Source organism: Lissotriton helveticus, chromosome 11, assembly GCF_964261635.1.
Source record: "Lissotriton helveticus chromosome 11, aLisHel1.1, whole genome shotgun sequence".
Classification (NCBI taxonomy): domain Eukaryota; kingdom Metazoa; phylum Chordata; class Amphibia; order Caudata; family Salamandridae; genus Lissotriton; species Lissotriton helveticus.
The window spans coordinates 773,700,770-773,716,161 of NC_136072.1; the positions used below are offsets into that span (position 1 = coordinate 773,700,770).

Here is a 15,392-nt window from a genome sequence, read left to right on the forward strand (position 1 = left end):
GAAACTACATACATAAAAACTGCAATTGTACTTTTTTGTATGAATATTTAATGTTAATATACAGTATTATGTTTTAATATGGTTATTTAGAAACGTATTTAACCCCTTCCATGCTGGTGACGAACCCCAGCCGTCACGCTCCACAGTGCTCGTGTGCTGATGACGGCTGGGGTTCGTCACGGTCCCGCCCTGTTCGTGCGGCTGCCGCACACGGGGGGAATCGCGGCCGCACGGAAGTGGTTAATTTTTTTCCAAAATATAAATTGTTGCAGATATTCTTAGTTTGTGATAGATTTGAGATTTCTTGAGATTGGAGGACAATGATCGTATTCTATTCATACATGTAACCAACAAAACTGAACTTAATGTTACTTATCGAGCGTAGCAGAACATTCTTCAGAGGTAAGCAAAATAATGAATTCGTTCCACTACCTCTCGAATAAAAACCTAGATTTTTACTCGCTATTCCTGATTTAGTCCCTAACACCCAGCATCCTCAAATTTGGGTCTATGAAACATAAAAATTAAAAAAAAGGAAACCACTCTACAAAGAAGTGATGATTAGAAAACCCTCATGGTGATACATACATTTTATATTACATCGCAACTATGAAAAAGTATAATGAACAACACAATCAGGAAAATGTTGGACAACACCAACTCTTACAGCAACAATAACCCAAACTCTATCCATGTTCTCAAACAAAACCCTAACCCCAAACAGAACCCTGAACAGCAGCATTTTAAGCATTAGACAAATCTCACCTAACTCCGTACCTAGCTTGAACTGCAAAAATCCTGTACATTTTATAATGGTAAAAATAAGCGTTCCAAATGTTTAATACATTTTCTTCATTATTACGCAAAAGAAAAATTTTAGATAATCACTTTTCTTCACAAAATGTTAATTCAAATGTTTTTCTTGAGTTTACACGATGCCCCAAGCGTTTTCTGCTCTAGCAACAAAAATCAAGCACAACACCCCCAATGTGCCATAAGCATGCTGAGGTTACCATCATCGGCATCAGCCGTGCTGCCAAAGGGATCAGCCAGGGGCAAGCGATCGGGGCGCAGAAGCGTAGGCTCAGGCGATTTCAAACCCTCAATCAGTTTTTCTTTGTTGCGCAGCAGGAAGCGAGAAAAGAAACAACGGATAAAAAGGAAGGGACAGGCCAAAAACAGAGCAAGAAAAAGAGAGTACATAATGGAGAAAAGAGCAATAAGTATTCTCCCCTGGCATGGTCAGATATGATGGGTTATGACGGGCAAAGCTGTTTAGCACATGTGTGGGTATCCCTTCAGGCAACACGGTACTTTTAAGTCCCAGTAATATTTTAAATCATTTTCTAATGGTAGTGATGCAAATGGTGTCTCTTTACTAGTAATGTTTTAATAGTGTACCCCTCATTTTTTATATTAAAACATTTTATACCCCACCTATCCGAATTCTATTAAGTGGTGCACAAGTTTGATCATCTTATTTGATTGACTAAAAGTGCATTTCAAATTTAACAGTTCACTGATTCTTTAAACAGTCCTTTCCTGGATCACAACAGGTGACCTGCAGGTTTATCAGACTCCAGAGAGGGTGCTTTAGCCCTCTGAAGCTGCTCCATCAGCTAGAATGAGGGCTTTCTCCTAGAGTTTTTCTGAGGCCGGAATGACTTCCAAACCACTCTGTGGTCTGTGGAGGATGAAATGCTGACCTCAGCCTTCAACTAAACTCAATGTCTCGAGGAATTGGGCCGATACAGTTTTACATCAAGTGAATCTCAGCCTTGTCTGCAAATCAAAAGTATTGGCTTGACATATGGCAATATCACAGTTTTAATTAAAGTCCAGGCCTTCACCAAGCACTGAAGCCTACTGTAAGATGCATAACTGCTCTTCTCCCACCCGTATATCTGCTCTGAAGCCGAGAGACATTTAGCTATCTTGTACATGTCCAGAAAGTAGCCATGATCAGATATTTTTGTGTTTTGTTACCTGGCGTATCAGATAGCGGAAGAGCAAGGAAGGAAGCATCTGACATGTTCACAAGTGGGGGGCTGCCATCCGGGCTTGAGGCATCTTTCGCCTTCTCAGCTGCACAGTAGAGGGAAAGGAAAAACAGGCAGGGCAGAAGAGAAAGAGAAGCAAGAAGATGAAGAGAGAAAACCAAGGCGAAGGCAAGAGCAGATACACCAAATGTTTTCAAAGAGCCTATTTTGCTTCCACTAATTACATAAAGTCTCAGTTAAGAAAAGAACCCCACCAATCCTCCATGCATGCCCCTATAAACTTTGGTGACATGGCCCACTGTCCACTAAGTGCAAAATAATGGGTATCCTTCAGGCTATACACCTAAATGTGCTCTCATAAGTGTGTGCATCAATCGCATTCAATTAACCCAGTATGGTGTGTTATGTGAGTGTGTCACCTGGCTTGAAATACTCAATAAAATTATAGCTCCACTTTTCAAAATAAAGACATGTCTCCTGAAACACAGCCGTCAATGCCATTATCTACCATTATCGTTAACCTCAATACACTGCATTGATAATCTATGTAGTCTCATTCTCACCACAACTGAAAACTAAAATTTCCCTTCATTTTATGTTGGATTCTATCAAAATCATGAAAAAAAACATTGTAGTTTATCCCCAAAACGATGGTTTCCACGTGTATTATCCAACTGCAAATTTGTAGACATGTATGTATCCTCAATATATTTCAAAACTCAAGGGTCCTTCGTCAGGGGGCAGAACATTCCAAGTTATCGTTTACTACAGAATAATTGTGTAGGAAAACAATAATGTTTTGTCACATTTCTATTTGGGAGTAAAAATTCACAGGGAACCAAATGTGACCCAATCAAAATCAAATATTTTATTGTTTTAGACCTCCTCAGAGATCCACAATATAAAATGACAGTGTATACAGATGATAAAATTATGAATACATTTGACATCTTTATAACAGTGGTAAAATGTTTTTTTTTTTAAAAATGTAATCAAGTTTTACCATACAAATTCATCTGGTGGGATTCTTATTAGCTCAATCAGATCATTAGTTCTAGAAATATTAAATGTAATACATATAGGTTTTATAAAATGGCTACGAGCTTCAACCAGGAGTTTATTTGGACAGATGTATAAAACATGTGCCATATCTTAAACACCTCCTATAAACAGATCACAAGAGTCTGATTTATCAAATGTGCCTCCCCAGTTTTTGGTTAAGGCTTTTAATGGTCCTTCATCGCAGCATCAAAATCTGACTATGTTCTAATGTCAATCTCAAATATTTTTGACTCGCTTTATATTTGATACTAGCTATATGCGGCCTTAATGAAATAGCTGTGAGCAATGTGCCTTATCAGAGTCAATACTCAATCTCGGAGTAGATTTTTTCAGGCAAAACATTAAAAGTACCGGTGACCAAGACTGTGGGAGTTTAATGGAGCATTAAAAGTCCTCCAAAGCAGTCTCAAGATTTTCTTTAAAAGTGTTTTTACCTAAACCAGCTTTAAAAGTTTCCTGGCTTGAAAGCGCTCTCGATGAGCCTTCAGGTAGGTGCCTGAAGCAAATTATAAGACTATCTAGTATGCGTTGCCAAGGCTATGGAATATGCACTGACTATTACCAATTCTAGTCGTAGTACTTGAAGGGGTATAGCTTGTCCTATGGAAGTGATCTTGTGCAGTAACTTCCCTTCACTAAGATTTACATTTTTAGACCTTTATTGGAATACTATCTGGGCCCATTGCTGCAGTAGTTTTCGCCTTCTGTATATAACAGTCTATTTGCTTTTCTGTAGGAGACGTTATCTGCTGGTCAAACTCGTGATGGGTGCTGGAAATATAGGATTTTATATTACCGGCGATCACCTAGTCAGCTCCATACAATTCAGATAAATAAACTACCCATTCAGTTTGTGGGACTGGTGACACAATTGGTGGTAGTTTGCTTCCACTCGCTTTTGCAATTATACCCCAGAAGGCCTTCCAGTTTTTTTGCAAAATTGTCTCTTGTAGGTCCACTCAATTTCTGCCATTATAGCTCTGTTATCCTTCAGTTTTTTCTTCAGGACACAGATTTCTGACATCCTGATCTGTGAGAATTCAATGTACAGGAGTCTAATTAGCTTGTTCAGCTTACTTGAGAATGGGTTCACTGAGGTATCTTTCTTCCTTAAAGGACTATTTGTGGAGAGGACTGCCTTCCTCTGCAAAGTATGAAGAACTACTTTAGAAATGGAACACTGGGTTGCCTCCTTTATTAACTTGTTTAAGCAGTTGGGACTCTATTGTTCTGTTTTCTTTATAGATCAAGTTCTGATTCTCAATATTTCAGATATTGCAACATTGTTTTTGTTGTATTAATATGTCTCCTTTTCCGTTTGACAGAGACCATGAGGCTATAACTTGTAAACAGAGTTCTAGCTCAAGAAGAAGAATTGCGTGATCATTGCTTTGTACAAATTGTGTGGAAAAATGCCAAAACTTATTGCATAAGTTATAGGTGCTGATAACATAGTCCAATATGGGAAAACCAGTAAGGCCTTTCCTTGTATGAGACGACGGCACATTTCTTTCCTTTCTCCCATACAAGATTATACCATTAATTCCATTAGTTAGTTCCAGCAGCATCAACCCTCGCTTGCCGGCCTGGATAGAAACTGGCAGAACTGAAGTTGGTATGGAACAAGATTCTTCAAACTCTGAGTTCCGGTATACTTTCAAGAGGTCATTGGAGATTTTCGCATTAAAATCTCCCATCAAAAGCACTTCCGCATTACTGCCAGTTCCTGTATAGTTTCTATTTGTTTAATTATATTTATGAGCAATAAATTGTGTTCGGGGTGGGTGGAACATAAATATTAAACAAATAGTGATTTGACTGCACAAGCTAACTAAATGTGATCAACATATTTACAGAGATAAAGAAGAACAATGTAGAGTTCATGCCTTAGTGACCATGCCTAACAAATTTGAAACATGCCCTTCTGCATCTTGAATCAGCCCATAAAGGTGCACACAGTGTGAGAGTTGATCTGAGTGTATCACGGCTGTGTGTTGAGTGTAATCTCTATGCAAAGCCTAACAAAGTAACCTGTTGCTGTCCAAAAGAGAATCACAGTCTTAGAATGGTCTTATATATAAAATACCTATTGTTGAGAATTGAGATTCTGATTACAGCACTCCTAACAGTCACAGATATTTCAGTCTGGGCTTGAGTACTAAGCCCTTAGCAAGACAACTATAACTATCATAGAGAGTAGAGAACAGAACAGAACAGATATTCCAATAGGTGATCCAAATAGGTGATCCAGATACTCCAAGGTAAGTTTAAATAAAGTCCACTTTGAATTTCTTCAATATTTTCTTTATTTTTTTTGCAGAGTTTTATATAGCGCGAACTAGAACCGAACCGAATCAGTTATCAGAGCGCTTTACATAGCACCAGTTACGTTACATGAGGACACACTATTGATATTTACGCTTTATAGATACACTTTATTGATATTTAGACTTCATAAAATAGATTCTCCCAGCATGAACATCGCCAACACGTGTTTCGTCCTCCACAGAGACTTCATCAAGGCATAAATATAGTAGAAAAATATCTTGTTTGTTTGCCAAATTAGTGGAAGCAAGCTGCAGTCTATATGAGGCGGGGCACCATTAGAATTGAGTAATGGCCATCGACCTGCATACAAGTCATCAAAATAATTTCAGTAGCTACTGATCATCGAGGAAGCGTGATTATTACTTTGCGGATAGCAACTTATCATGGTTGCGAAAATGAACCTGTTATAGGCAGCGGTTGGTCGTTTTGTGTATAAATCCGGACTTTTAAGCTACATAGGATCCATACTCAGGAGCCCGTTTTTTTACTCATTAAGCCACTTCCTCGTACTTTGATGGATGCTGCGGTCCATGTTACGTTCTGAAATTATTTTGATGCCTTGTATGCAGGTCGATGGCCATTACTCAATTCTAATGGTGCCCGCCTCATATAGACTGCAGCTTGCTTCCACTAATTTGGCAAACAAACAAGATATTTTTCTACTATATTTATGCCTTGATGAAGTCTCTGTGGGGGACGAAACACGTGTTGGCGATGTTCATGCTGGGAGAATCTATTTTATGAAGTCTAAATATCAATAAAGAAAATATTGAAGAAATTCAAAGTGGACTTTATTTAAACTTACCTTGGAGTATCTGGATCACCTATTTGGATCACCTATTGGAATATCTGTTCTGTTCTGTTCTCTACTCTCTATGATAGTTATAGTTGTCTTGCTAAGGGCTTCGTACTCAAGCCCAGACTGAAATATCTGTGACTGTTAGGAGTGCTGTAATCAGAATCTCTATTCTCAACAATTTATGTGGCGTACACTTTTTGTGTGTGCCTATAGCACCTTGAGGTAGTAGGTGCCTGGAGTTTCTTTAGCACCCATTGCGTTTTCAATTTTGCTTTGCTGTCCTTAGACCTATTGTGTATTATGTGTATATATAATAATACTGTGCTCTAAAGAACTGTGCGGACGTCTCCCCTAGGGGAACACTACTACCTAACTTTGTTGCATATAAAATACCTATGACGGCAAATGAATCGGCTCAGTTAATTTGAAGGAATGACTCCAATGAGTACATTGAAGGTGTACACCCCACCCCATCCCCCTTCCCGTGGTGGTAGCCCCTATGCAGTTCTAGTTAGGATTTCGTAGGTATCGGAATTACCAGGAATTGTGCTTGCTAATATCACCCCCCGATAAAGGTAAGTATTAGGCTTTATATTTTTTTCTACCTATTACTACTTTATTCAAGTTGTAATAAATAGGCAAAATTACTTTTAAGTTTCACATATTTTTTTTTAAATTGTACAAAGTACCTCAAGACTTCCTAGAAGCTTAAAAAGATGTAAAAAAATAAATGATAAAATATAAAAAAATACACTCTACTACACTATTTTTTACAAATCGTGTACTACGTTGCATTTTCAATTTTTTTACATATTTAATTCTTTACAAAATCTCTACAGAGTACCACGGTAATACCTACAAATTGCTTTGTGACTTAAAAGGTTTACAAAAATGTAAAAGTGGTTAAAAAATTATAAATACACTGTACTATGCTATACTTTACTAATATAGTGTACTGCAGTGTATTTTTCTAAATATTTTTCTGTAACTTACGCAGTAATTTGTAGGTACTAGTGCAGATCCCGTAAAGTCTTAAAAAAATAAATTAATTAAGCAACTTATTTCCAGATTAATAATGTGGTAATGGGTAGGGAACAACAATAAAACCTACTACTTACCTATATATAAGGCCCTTACCCAGGATGCAGCCAAAGTATTGCTGAAAAATACATGGCTGCCTTTCACGTTTTGTAAAGACAACCTTTAGCCAATCATTGGCATATACCACAGTATACCAGGAAGTTACAGTGGCACAATATATAACTAAGTATTTAGACACTTAGAACTTAAATTATTCACACCCACTACGAAAACACCAGCATTTACACCCCAACATTTATATTCCTGCCACATTACATCTACATCCATTCACCCATTTTCATGCCACAGCTGTTTAAAGTACTGCACTCCACTCTATGCCACTCCGCTTTGTGCTATTCTACGCCACTCCACGCCCCTCCACCCTATGCCACACCACTCTATTCACCTACTCCACTGTATCCCACTCGAGTCTGCAACGATTCCCTACTTCCTGGTCGCCATTCTCGAGGGCGAGGTGCGCCACGAGACACGCCCACCTCTGTTGGCCGCGCCCCCTCACCATTGCTATAAATAGTGCGCGCAGATCTAAGGCGCGACACTGATATTGACGAGCGACTCCGGAGGCGGAAGCCGGGAGCGCAAAAGCTTTTTTTAACAATTTGTTGTGATACTCTGTTTTTAAATTTACCTAGCTTCTTGCACTTCCTGGCACTGTGTAAACAGCGGTCCTACGCTGCAACGATTCCCTACTTCCTGGTCGCCATTCTCGAGGGCGAGGTGCGCCACGAGACACGCCCACCTCTGTTGGCCGCGCCCCCTCACCATTGCTATAAATAGTGCGCGCAGATCTAAGGCGCGACACTGATATTGACGAGCGACTCCTGAGGCGGAAGCCGGGAGCGCAAAAGCTTTTTTTAACAATTTGTTGTGATACTCTGTTTTTAAATTTACCTAGCTTCTTGCACTTCCTGGCACTGTGTAAACAGCGGTCCTACGCTGCAACGATTCCCTACTTCCTGGTCGCCATTCTCGAGGGCGAGGTGCGCCACGAGACACGCCCACCTCTGTTGGCCACGCCCCCTCCAACGCCCCCTCCATCCATCATAAATCATGTGCCTTGGCAGAAAGCGCAGCGGACGAGCGCAGCGGGCGCGACGATTGCGCGCCGAAGGCGCGCTTAAGGCAAGCTCGTCTGCGCTCGTCCGCGGCCGGCCGGGGCTAGGGGCATGCCTCTCTGCTCGCCCTACCAGCTATTCCTCTTCCCAACTACGTCGTCTCCAGGGCCCTTGGTCACTACCTGCCCCCACTCGCTCACGCATCATGTCTCTTGGCCTATCTCCACCCGCCCCTCCTGCCATTCCTCTCCCCCAACCTGCCCCCTCTCCTCCTCCCAGAGGTAGCGCTACTCCTGCTACCCCCAGAGCCCTTACGGCTCTTTATCTAAACACTAGGTCTGCAGTAGCTCACGCCCATGAGCTTTCGGTTCTACTGGATCTTCATGTCCCTGACTTGCTTTTCCTAACGGAAACTTGGTTCTGCGATGACTCCCTCCCTGTCCTCTTGGCTACTCTTCCAACGCCATATTACGCTATCCGCGCTGATCGCTTAAATGGCAGAGCCGGGGGCGGGGTGGCGGTCATTGCTCGAACCGACCTTCCCTTTACAACCTTATCCTTACCAGATATTGCCACTACGGAGTATCTAGCCATCCGCACTACCTCCATCATGCCCCCTCTTACTTGTATACTTATCTATCGTCCCCCTCAATCCGCGTTATCATTTCTCCCGGACTTTCTGGAAGTTTTGGCTACTACTACAGTCAATAATTCTTCCATTTTGCTTTTGGGTGATTTTAATTTTTGGCCCTCTGATCCAGCGGAATGTTCATCTTCTAAAGAATTCTCAGACACTCTCCACTCTCTTAATTTCATTTCTCATATTCACTCTCCCACTCACATCAAGGGTCATACTCTTGACCAGATTTGGTCCCTAAATTGCCCAGTAGAGTCCCCCTCTGTCTCGCCCTGCACTTGGTCTGACCATCATCTGATCTCTTTTTCGCTCCTTATCCACCCTCAGGTCAAGCCCTCACTCCCGAAAAACATCTGGGTGCGTGCATGGGGCCGAGTGGATCCGGACAGTCTAGCTTCCCTACTCACCACTTCCCTTCCCTCCCTGAAAAATCTGCCTATTCATTCCCAGGTCAAGGCCATTGATCTATGGCTCTCTGCAGGCTGTGACTCGGTTGCCCCCTTGAAGCGAGTCTCAACCAAACGAGAGAAGGATGCCAATCAGTGGTTCAATCAAGATCTAAAAGCCACTAAACTAGCGGTTCGCCGGGCGGAGCGAGCTTGGAGGAAAAACTATTGCCCCTTTTTGCGACTAGAGTTTATTAACATCTTGACTCTCTACAAAAAAAACATCTTGGAGGCAAAAACCATCTATTTTTCCTCCAAAATACTCGCAGCCGAAAACATATCGAAGGAAATCTTTTCGATTATCCATAATCTGGCGTTTTCGGACAGAACCTCCCTCAAACCCACTCCCTCCCAGGATCTTTGTCACTCTCTCAATCATTTCTTTATTCAAAAAATTGCCATTATAAAAACCAACATCCCCCCTCCTTCCCCCCTCTTTTGTGGACCCTCAGTGCCCTCCCCCTAAGGAACACCTCACTGCCCTCCCACTTCTAACTCAAGAATCTTTGACTGCTATAATCCCACTCGTCAAATCTGGTTCTCCACTAGATCCCTGCCCGGCCCATATTCTCCGCCACATCTTCCTCAGCTGTCCTGACCCTCCTCTCCACGCTCTTAACAGTTCTCTTTCTCAGGGCGTGGTACCTAACTCACTTAAATCCGCCGTCATTGTCCCCATATTGAAAAAACCGGGCGCTGATCCCTCAGTTCCAGCCAACTTTCGCCCCATTTCCCTCCTGCCGTTTCTGGCGAAAGTTCTCGAGCGCCATGTTACTTTCTGCCTTGAGTTCTTTCGTGGAGAAGAATGGGGTCCTCGCCCTCCGCCAGGCCGGGTTTCGCCCCGCACACTCTACGGAGTCCGTAGTGCTTTCGGTCCTTGACAACCTCAGGGAGGGTATGGATACCAATCAACCTCAGGCCCTGGTCCTCCTCGATCTCTCAGCCGCTTTTGACACGGTGGATCATTCCATCTTGCTTTCCCGTGTCAAGGTGGCGGGGATCGGGGGTACGGCGCTGGTCTGGTTATCCTCCTTCCTGAGGGACCGCACCCAGGCTGTCCGCCTGGGTGACTTCACTGCGGACTTCTGTAATGTTCAGTGCGGGGTCCCCCAAGGCTCCTCCCTTTCCCCCCTTTTATTTAACCTATACATCTCCCCTCTTATTTTTTCACTGCAACAAATGGAGGTCGCCGTGTTTAATTACGCGGACGACCTCCAGCTTGTCTTTAACCTTTCTTCCTCCCCCGACTCTGCTCTTAACTTTCAAACCATCATGATTCACATCCGTGACTGGATGAACCACAATCATCTTAAACTCAACCCAGACAAAACAGAGCTGGTGTTGACGGGTGGTTCATCCAGCCCCTGGTCCCCTATCTTCTGGCCCCCTTCCCTTGGCCCCCCACCTGCCCCCTCAACCTCAGTTAAAACTCTCGGCATCAAGCTTAATCCCCAACTCACCCTCCACTCCCAGGTCAGCTCCGTGGTCTCCTCTTCCTTTCTGGCACTGCGTACCATACGCAAGGTGTCCCGCTTTTTCTCATTTGATGCACTTAAACTGATTACTCTTGCCATGGTTGTGTCCCGCCTGGATTACGGCAACGCCCTATATGCAGGTATTCCTGCATATAGTCTTCGGCGGTTGCAGCAGATCCAAAACCAGGCGGCGCGCCTGGTGTTCAAACTCCCTAAATCCCACCATGTCACTCCCCTCCTAAAGTCCCTACACTGGCTTCCTGTCTGTGCCCGTGTCCAGTTCAAGCTTGCCTCTATCACCTTCCAAGCACGACTGGGCACGGCTCCGGCTTTTATCTCATCTGAGATTGTTCCCTATGTCCCCGCCAGGGAACTGCGGTCTTCTACCCAATCCCTTCTTACGGTCCCACGGTTCCGGAGAAAGAAATGGGGAGGCTCTAAATTTGCGACCCTTGCCCCGATTTTTTGGAACTCACTGCCTTTGCAGCTTAGAGCTTCTACTTCGTACCTACTGTTTCGGAAACAGCTTAAGGCACATCTCTTTGCTAAATCTTTTTAACTAATAATCTGAGCTTTCCCCTCATGTTTAGCTCTCTGTCAGTTTAGCGCCATGAAACCGCTGGTGTACGTGCGCTGTATAAATAATTTTAAATAGAAATAGTCTGCCATTCGAGTTTTCTGTATGCTATTCCACTCTATGCCACTCCACCCATAGTATGATATTCCTCTCTACGCCATTCCACATTACACCACTTCACTGTAAGCTATTCCACTGTTCACAACTACACTGTACACTATTCCACTGCTCACAACTACACTGTATGCCACTCCACAATACACCACGCCAGTCCACTCTACGCAAATCGACTCTACATTATTCCACTCTGCTCCATGCCACTGCACTGCACTCCAGGCCAGGCCAGTGCGCTCAAGGCCAGGCCAGTGCGCTCAAGGCCAGGCCAGTGCGCTCAAGGCCAGGCCAGTGCGCTCAACTCCAGGCCAGTGCGCTCAACTCCAGGCCAGTGCGCTCAACTCCAGGCCAGTGCGCTCAACTCCAGGCCACTCCAGTGTACGTCACTTCAGCGTATGCCACTCCACGACACTTCAGTGTACGCAACTCCAGTGTACAGTCAAAACCAATCCACTATACAACTCCCCTCTACCCCACTCCGCTCTTCGCTACTCCACTCTGCCACTTTAATCCACTATCCACTCCACGACACTACACAACATTCGATCACACCACACTGTTCGGTACTTCAAACAATGACACTAGACTCGGATCTGAAACCCCTTTCTACTTTAAAAAAACATTAAAATTCAAGGTTATACCTTTATTATGGTAAGGAAAACTTTACCAATCAAACTACACAAATGAACAAGTTACTTAGCTTCTGTAATGCATTATCTGGTAGAGATAGGATCTAGCTGCAGATTCCTCATCTTAGAATTCTCAGCAGGCACCAGACTGGATCCGGAACGTTTTCACAGTAGTACCCCTGCATATCGGTAGAGGGTCTCGAGCTACTCCGTAGCGACTTTGATGGAGTCCATAGAAGCCCTCCCCTGCCCTGGGTAGGACCAGGGGACCCACTATAGAGGCTGGCCTCCGGGGGATGGGGTCCCCAAGGCAGAAATCGGATAGGGAAGGGGACTGCAGAGCCCTGTTCTCTTTAAGATTTACATTTTTTTGTTAAAAGAAAAAAAAAAAAGTCTGGGCCCCGGGTGGATGGGGTTCCCGGGGATCAAACTGGCCCAGGGAAGTGGGTGCATGCAGCTCCCTCCCCTAATTAATACAAAAAATTAGAAAAAGACTGGGAAAACACCGATCCCCCCCTTCCCCCTTTCACCACGACTCTGCAAATGCACCTCCTGGCGCACTGCTGGTTGTGGGATGAAGTCCCCTTGGGGGTCAACATGCCCTCCTGTTAACTCCAGTAAGTCCCACACAGCGGGACTGCTGAAAGGTCTTCGGAGGCCACGCCCCCTTTCTCCACCACTCTGCAAATGCACCTCCTGGTGCACTGCTGGTTGAGGGATGAAGTCCTCCTGTTACCTCCAGTAAGTCTGACAGCAGGATTCCTGAGAGCTGGTCAGAGGCCCGCCCCCTTTCTCCACCAATCTGCAAACGAGACTAATAGTAAAAAAAAAGCAAGAAAAAAAAGCATAGCAATTCATTTAACAAAAACCAAAAACCAAAGGTTACACAACCTCTTGTATGTACACTCACATAACCATTCACCGACCCATACCAGCACTCACACACCCACTCACTTCTCCATAGAGCCACTCACACACCCACTCACTCGTACATTCACTCACACAACCATTCATTCACACAGCTATTCATATAACCGGTCACTCACCCATACAGATACTCACACAGTTACTTATTCACCCACACACCCACTCACACCACATACAACCTATTGCATGCCCACTCACACACACCCACACACAAAACCACTCATACCCATTCACAGACCTATACCAGTATTCACGCATCTTCCATACAGCCACTCACACACCCACTCACTCATACAACCACTCAACCACTCACCCATAAATCTACACATAAAACCAGTCACTTACCCATAGAGCCTCTCACCCATATGAGCACTCACACCCACCCACACAGCCACTTTCATGCCCATTCACACATCCATACAAGCACTGGCACATCTGCTTACTCACCCATACAGCCATTCACACAGACACTCACTCTCTAATACAGCCATTCAAAAATTAAACTCCCTTAATCAAACACACACCTACACAGCCACTCACTCACCCATAGTCACTTACTAAGTCACTCACTCATACATCCATTTATACATCCACTCACTTGCCCATACAGTTACTACACACCCAGCTACCCATCCATAGAGCCACTCACACACCATCTCACTCACCCACACAGCTTCTAACACCCACTTATACACTCAGAAAGCAGATCACACATCCATACTCACAAGGATACTTAGTCACACAGCTACTCAAATAATATATGTTAAAAGTGGTATCACTCAGTAGTAGTGCACCTAGTATATGAATGTAATGTTTGTAGTAGGTTACTATATATGTCTAACACCCATAAACTCTTAAAAACACTTACACTCACTTGATGACATCATCAGTGATGTCATTTGAGATATCAGTGATGTTACTGACTATGTCATGAGTGATATAATGTGTGGTCATAGGCAGTGCACCGCGGGGGCGTACGTTATAGTTGGCTCAGGTAACTATAACAGCTGAATTTCACTGGTTTTGTATGAGTCAAATAGGAGCCCAACTAACTTCTCTGCAACCTTTCCTTTTATCCGTGAATATATATATATTAGGGCTGACAGACACTTACTTGCGCACACAAACAAACTGCATACTGGATATTGCAGTCCTTGAACACAGAACAGCGTTTCTGGGTGTGATGCGGTTCAGGTGTGGCCAACACTACTTTAGGGGGATGGGCCAACCTCCAATAGGAGAAACCGAACGGATCTCCTGCACCCGAGGCATCTGAAGAGGTAACTGCCGAAATGCGCAATGCCAAATTTTAAATAAATGGTGTTTTTATGCCCCGCGGTGTCCCATTATCTCTTTCACAGAAGTGGATACATTTTGCATATTTAGCGTGGAGCCATTGCTGCACAAAGGTGACCCTTCCTGAAGTGCTCCAAGGTACAGCGGCATTTACCTGGACCGCTGTTAATCCTCAAGAAGAGGTGAATCTGTTGTCAACCGCCAATCCATCACATATGGACAGACGTGGTCACCAGAACCGGCGTCTCCAGACGTGCTGCGAATGGGGACCAAGCGACTGGAAGTGAGGACTTGGGCACTACTTATGGTTCAGCACAGTGCAGGGGTTCAGCCTAAATCGCATTTCAAATCAGCCTCTTACTAGAAGTAATCAAAAATTAGGGCTGATAGAGACACTCACTTGCGCACACTAACAAACTGCATGCTGGATATTGCAGTCCTTGAACACAGAACAGAGTGAGTGTTTCTGGGTGTGATGCGGTTCAGGTGTGGCCGACACTACTTTAGGGGGATGGGCCAACCTCCATAGGAGAAACTAAACGGACCTCATGCACCCGAGCTATCTGAAGAGGCAACCGCCGAAACGCGTAATGACAAATTTAAAATAAATGGTGTTTTTAAGCCCCGCCGTGTCCCCTTATCTCTTTCATGGAAGTGGAATATATATATATTCCACCATCCAACTCCATGCAAGCAAGAAGAGGGCACGCACGATGGCCTCCAATGACTCTGCACAAAAAAGACGCCTTTCGGCAGGGAACCTGCCTTTGTCAATCTAAAGGGCGCCATGTTGCAATTACATTTAAATACCCCAAAGTGCTAATCATAGACAACATACTACATTCTGAGTGCAAGTAGAGTGTGTCCCAATATGGTTTCATAACACATCTTTTGATACAAAACCAAATAATATGCATGATTTTTACATAAGCCAGCTAATGATATA

General features: G+C 43.8%; 1 protein-coding gene across 14 annotated transcripts in view; it reads right to left on the reverse strand.

Moving 5' to 3' along the window:
* Positions 1-15,392, reverse strand: part of AAK1 (AP2 associated kinase 1) — a 376,820-nt gene that overhangs the window by 133,088 nt on the left and 228,340 nt on the right. For 6 of the 14 annotated variants that reach the window (XM_078666673.1, XM_078666675.1, XM_078666672.1 and 3 more), the window contains exons 17-18: positions 1,987-2,085; positions 1,014-1,115 (exon numbers count right to left, since the gene is read on the reverse strand). The exons of 6 other annotated variants lie outside the window; for them this stretch is intronic. In XM_078666673.1, coding sequence (XP_078522799.1) covers positions 1,014-1,115; positions 1,987-2,085 — 201 coding nt within the window. The remainder of the gene's footprint in view (positions 1-1,013; positions 1,116-1,986; positions 2,086-15,392) is intronic. 2 more of the 14 variants (XM_078666674.1, XM_078666679.1) reach the window with 1 other exon arrangement.